The sequence below is a fragment of the Chamaea fasciata genome, unplaced genomic scaffold, assembly GCF_029207755.1.
Source record: "Chamaea fasciata isolate MVZ Bird 193981 ecotype frontalis unplaced genomic scaffold, bChaFas1.0.hap1 SCAF_17, whole genome shotgun sequence".
NCBI lineage: Eukaryota > Metazoa > Chordata > Aves > Passeriformes > Sylviidae > Chamaea > Chamaea fasciata.
Window position 1 is genome coordinate 3,936,333 of NW_027094102.1, and position 6,224 is coordinate 3,942,556.

Genomic DNA, 6,224 nt, shown 5'->3' on the forward strand with positions numbered 1-6,224 from the left:
TTTTATTCTCAGACTGGAAGTTTTGTCCCAAACATGCAAAGATTTCCTGTTTCCTGTGAATGCTCAAGGAGTCACTGGACCTACATTCTCCTGAGCATGAACTCTCATCTTGTCCCATCCTATACCTGCCAGGTAGCTGATTTATATCCCCATTTAAGTGTCACATTTAGATGTTTGGGTAGTAAGAATATTTCACCATGACTCCAGCCAGAAGAGCTGGGAAGTTTCAGGGCTGCAGGAAGCAGAAGGATCAGGACGCTGAGACAATTACTGGCAAAATGGCAAACACAGGACTGTTAATGTGGCTTTGTGCTGAGATGTGGGTATCAAACACTTTGGTTTCCATCCCAGTGTCTCCCCAGTAAGGGACAAATGGGTTAGGGGACTCACAGAAAAGGAACAGAGCACTTCTACTCCAGTAGCCGCTCTCCCAAGCTCTTTAAAATGGTGAATAAACTATTCCGTAGTAATCAATGAAATAAGGATTTTATATTTTCCTTGTATGTACTTTTATTAAAATCAGACTTTTCCTGGTTTTACTGTTTCAATGTTCATGTTTCAATTAACAAGGCAGGTTTAAGAAAGTGAGTTCTGCACATACTGGTGGCACACATCAGGAAGTCAGGGTCAGAGCTGTACCTCTGCATTTGTGACTGAAAAATGGATCAATTTCTTGGCAACTTCTCTTAATCTTTAATAAATGTTAACTGGAATCTTATTAAATGTGAGACAACCAGCCCTGAGGTGTTATTCTGTCAGAATTGCTTCTAGACAGCAGTGACCCTGTCAGCAATCAATAACAAATGAGAAGTGTTGTGTCACCAATCCATACAACCCAAATATTCAGCTTTTCTACCAGCACAGCGTGCTCTGCTATATATATTTATGTACCCAATGCCTGGTTCTACCCCAGAAAACTATTCTGCTCGGCAGGTCTGGGATTTTGCTCACAAACACAAAATTATTTGTTCATGTTTTTTTGTTTTTTTTTTTTTTTTTTTTTTTTCCAATTCCTAGGCAGCAATTCGGAAAGAGCTGAATGAATACAAAAGTAATGAAATGGAGGTTCATGCATCGAGCAAACATTTGACAAGGTCAGTCTTCCAGCTGGTTATTTCTGCTGCCTGCTAAAAACTCTTCTTGAGTCCTGAACCTGTGAATTTTACTGTTACATGCTGGATGTGGGAGAATATGCAAAGGGAGGATAATATTAAAAGAAAGTGGAGCGTTTCTCTTCCTGAAGAGAACCCAATTTTCTGATTTTTGGGGGGCTTTTATTAGCACATACCAAGAAACCTGCAGACATTCTCCACAGCATCACTCAGCTGGCATTCCTTGCACCAAAGACTCAAAGACAGGACAAAAAAAAAGTATGCAACACAGCAAACAATATGATTTTTAAAAGTAGAACAGTTTAATACATTGCATAAAGATCTCTGAATTAAATGTACTTGAGTCTGCAGCCTTATCACAAACACTGGAAATTCCCTGCTCAGAAACACAACACGTAACAGGCCCAGGGGTAATGCCTTTGTTCTAATTGGATTTGTCCTAAATGCCTGGGGATTTCAGTATTCCCTGTCAGTGCAGCTGCTATTGGAAGGAGCAAGGGGCCCAGGTAACGTAATGACACTTAACTCCCTGTCAGGAGGAGGTCAGGAGAGAGAACAGCTCTGGGCTGTTGTCACTCCCCACGTGATTGGGCCACTGGGAACCCGGGCAGGGCAGTGCCTGCTCCATGTGCCAGCACTGGTGACAGGACTGTCTTTAAACACACATAAAAACATTTATTTCTCTTCTTTAAGTGGAGAAACAATATGAGAGGCTGATTCCACAGCCACTGATACTTGCAGAAAGGCATCATTAAGGGCAAAGGAGCTTCAGTGCATTGATGGGATGAAACGTGGGGAGGGAAGAGGGATGGCTGCAGTTTCGGTCTGGAAGTGAGCTATACATCTCCTAATTGGAGCTGCCTGGGGAGTTTGAGTAGATGGTAATGAGAGATTTTGAAATTTGTTCAGGATATTAGGAGTAAACACGCTTCCAATTTACAATTAGTGCTCGGGCATTACAAATGATTGGGGCTTTAATTACAGATCTCAGCCAAAAGAACAAACCTAGAGAGCAAGAAGAATATTTATTCCAGACTCACAAGAATATCAAACGTTTCACCAACAGTATCTCCTCATACTTTACAAAGCATTTCAACATTGCTGAACTCTTAAAAAAGAACAAGATCACTGCACAATGAATAGTATTGCCACCCATGACAAACTGTGGCTTCATTTACTAAAAGAAAAAACCCACATCAACAATATACCTGTATTTGCAATTGCATTCCCAAAGAAATGTAAACAAGGTCCAGTGGCCCCTGAGGACTGTACCTGCACTACAGTTGTGGCACAGGGGTGGGAATGTGCTGGGGAAAATGAAAAGCTGCTGATATTCTTCAGCACTGTCACTGTACCTTTAAACAGAATGAATACTTTTGTCAGCTTTTAAAAATGTTGTTAATCCAACATAAAATAATTGAATAAAAAATAATTTAGTTCTATTGCAAAGCGGTTTGAAAAATGTGTCTCTTTTCTTCTAGATTTCACAGGCCATAGAAATTTTCTTCTGAGAAGAATCTGTCTTTACTTTTTGATATTGCTGCTGAACACACATCAGGGAACAGTGCAGTCCTCCCCTGAGGGTCAGTGCAGGCTCCCTGGACGTTGATGTGACAGAAGGACTCTGCAGTGAAGCCTCTGCAGCACTTGGGGACAGGACGCCAGCCCCGAGCTCTGGAGGCAGAAGAGTCTGGCCTGTGGAGTGGGACAAGCTGCTGGAAAAGACTGAAGTGAAGCCACTTGGAAGAGCCTCCTCCTCTCCTTTCCCAGCTGTGTGGAACTGGTTTGCAGCCTGCCTTGGAAAAGGAGATGTTGTGCATGTACAGGCTTTACCATTCCAAGGCCTCTGACATAAACGGACATGACACTCTGTCATCCAGTATTATGTTGACAAGACATTTTGAACTTACCACAATTAGTTTGTAAAACACCTAAGTTCATGTTCTAAAAACTAATTTAATGTATTATAATTTCATTCTTTTTTATATACTGTCTAACAGAATCACAGCTGCAAGCATTTTTGATTCCTGTTACTTTTGTTCTTTAATTAAATGACTACTTATTGCAGGAAATGAACATGTTTCCTAAAGCTCTTTTTTGTCCCAGGGACAGTTGGGAAGAGATTATAATTATTATGCACCAAACCATTTGACTTCTCCATCAACACAGAGTCTGCAAAAGGATGATCTCAACTAAGATCTTCCATCCTGTGGAATAGCATAAGCTGATTGTCACTCTACACCACTTGAGGCTCTGACCCTCTAAAAATGACAATTTGGTTCACTGTTATTAAAAATTACTAAATTGGACAACTGGAGGCAGAAATGTAACAATGTACTTTGATGTTTAGCAAACAAACGGTTTTAATGCTTTCTTGACAGTAAGAAGGAAAAAGTTAGTAAATGCTAATAATGAAACAAATAGAACTGGTTGAGAAAAATGTAAAGCCAGACATTTTAATAATGCCTAAAATGAAGAAGCACCTGAGGATTTACTCAATACTACTAAAAAAATACTTGTGAGAAAAATAACACATTGATAGCTGGAAACCACACGTGATGAGACAGAACAAAAAGGTGAAACCACTCCCAAAACAAACATTTCTCTGCAAGACTCTGAAGTGCTGCCATTCTAGGGAGTCATTCAATGTTAAAAACCTGAAAAAGGCATTCTTGGTCCTGTAGCTTCATTGAGATGATCCCCATGAAGTGTGAAAACAATAAAATGCAGTCTGTCAAAGTGCTTGTATAGAGTACTACTGAATTGCTGTGAGGTGGGGTCAGTTCTGGCCCAGCTGGGGATGGAACCTCAGGAGCTGGAGCTGGAGCTGCTCCTGGAAAAACTGTCAGGCAGGAATGGAAGGTAAGGACACACACTGCAACACAACTGTGTGTCACTGCAATGGGAGAAGGAACTAAAGACTCCTGGGAGAGGTGGTGTCAACATTTTAATGCTTGTCTTACTTGACTATCAGCTGAAGACTTGAATGACCCCATCACTTGATCCAAAATATGTGTTTTTTCATCTTTATTGTTATTTTTTAACTTGCTGGCCTTTCACAGAAATATGTAACATTGTAACTAGCCTTTTAACATACATACATCTGTCATTTTATTATTAATAATATAGGAGTAATCCTCAACAACAGGTCCAGGTGAAATATACAAAAAGGCTAAACACAAAGGAGAGCAAAGTTTCTTCAGTAGAAGAAGCATTTTCAGGTTGAGCAGAGCAGGTGAGCCACTGTAAACTAAACTTGGCTCATAATCCATGTACAGTATGTCCTGTTTAGCAGGGATGCACACTTCCACTGGCAATAAATATGATACAAAACACATTAAAATTATGTTGAAAAACATAATAAAAAGAAAAATACTGTTAGGGTAACTTAGAGCAGCTTTTAAATGCCAAACAGTGCCCCTGAGCTGTGTCACTGCTGCACCTGGACCCTGGGGTAGCTGTGGGTGGCTCCATCCTTCCCATGCTCTGATCCTTCCTCAGCCAGCCCGGCCTCTGCTCTGCCCTGGGGGAGGGACAACCTGTGACAATTCCAGAGCCACTGTCCCCTGGCACTGGGCACTGCCTGTGACAATCCAGAGCCCCCGTCCCCTGTCCCCTGGCACTGCCTGTGACAATCCAGAGCCCCTGTCCCCTGGCACTGAGCACAACCTGTGACAATCCAGAGCCCCTGTCCCCTGGCACTGGGCACTGCCTGTGACAATCCAGAGCCCCTGTCCCCTGGCACTGGGCACTGCCTGTGACAATCCAGAGCCCCTGTCCCCTGGCACTGGGCACTGCCTGTGACAATCCAGAGCCCCTGTCCCCTGGCACTGCCTGTGACAATCCAGAGCCCCTGTCCCCTGGCACTGGGCACTGCCTGTGACAATCCAGAGCCCCTGTCCCCTGGCACTGCCTGTGACAATCCAGAGCCCCTGTCCCCTGGCACTGGGCACTGCCTGTGACAATCCAGAGCCCCTGTCCCCTGGCACTGGGCACTGCCTGTGACAATCCAGAGCCCCTGACCCCTGGCACTGCCCGTGACAATCCAGAGCCCCCGTCCCCTGTCCCTGCCCTCCTGCTGCTGGGGGGGGGTGGTCTGTGGAGGTGTTTGGACACTCCCTGGGCCATGGATTGTCTCAGTTCCTGCTGGAATTTGGGATCAGACCTCAGAGGGCAGATCTGGCTCAGGGAGGCTGTTCCTGGGCTGGGCTCTCCCAATGGGAAAGGGAAACAGGCCTGCAGTGCACAGGTCCTGTCACTAACTAAAACAAGGCAGCAGTATTATTTTTCACACGTGGCCTCATTATAGGAAAGAATTTGGGCCTTGCAGCGCACTTTTAAAACCTTGTACAGTTTAGAGAAAAGTCCTGTTTCATTCAGATAAAATTCATTTCAGTGGAAAGACAAGTTTAACATCTCATGGAGTCCATCTAGTGGAGATCACAGTGAGTACAGGCTTAAAAAAAACCCAAAACAACAAAACCCAAACCACACAAAAACCAGCAGCTCAGAAAACATTTGTACACTGATGTAAACGGGATGAGTGGACCAAAATATTTACTGGAAATTTCAGTGTAATTATTTCCAGAGACAACACAGCCTTGTGGTTTTAAAATTCTTACCCAAAATATTGGCACAGCAGCTTTATGTGACTTCTTACTGATTTAAAGCAAAATAACAATGGCATTGAGTAAAAACCCCAACAGACATAATCTGTTTTTCTTGACTTAACTTGTTTAACAGAACTATTTGCAACACAGTTCCAACACAAGTGTTTAGAGTGTTTTCTCTCAGAAAATCCTCCTGAAGTCCAACACCACAGACAAACAGGACTAAGAACAAGTCAAGTGGTTTGGTGCCTAAATAATTCCTCACTTGTATTCTGGATCAGACCCAACATGTAGATTCAAAGTGCAATTCAAAGTGATTTCTCTGCAAGTCAGTTAAGTAACCTATAAAAATTGTTAAAGGCTTATTTAAAAGTAGCATGTGGTAAAAATAAAATGGCATATTACATTTTAGCAGACTCAGTAAAATAATTCCAAATCTCACAGGTGAGTGGGTAAGTCCTATCCACACAGATTTTAGTATTTTTAAGGAAAACGTGCTTTC

At 42.7% G+C, this 6,224-nt stretch overlaps 1 protein-coding gene across 4 annotated transcripts in view; it reads left to right on the forward strand.

The window, feature by feature from the left end:
* The window catches only part of PHACTR3 (phosphatase and actin regulator 3), a 100,913-nt gene extending 97,072 nt beyond the window's left edge, over positions 1-3,841 (forward strand). For all 4 annotated transcript variants that reach the window (XM_066199023.1, XM_066199024.1, XM_066199026.1 and 1 more), the window contains exons 12-13: positions 1,018-1,094; positions 2,594-3,841. In XM_066199023.1, coding sequence (XP_066055120.1) covers positions 1,018-1,094; positions 2,594-2,609 — 93 coding nt within the window. In that variant the 3' untranslated portion in view covers positions 2,610-3,841. The remainder of the gene's footprint in view (positions 1-1,017; positions 1,095-2,593) is intronic.
* The last annotated feature ends 2,383 nt before the right edge of the window (positions 3,842-6,224 follow it).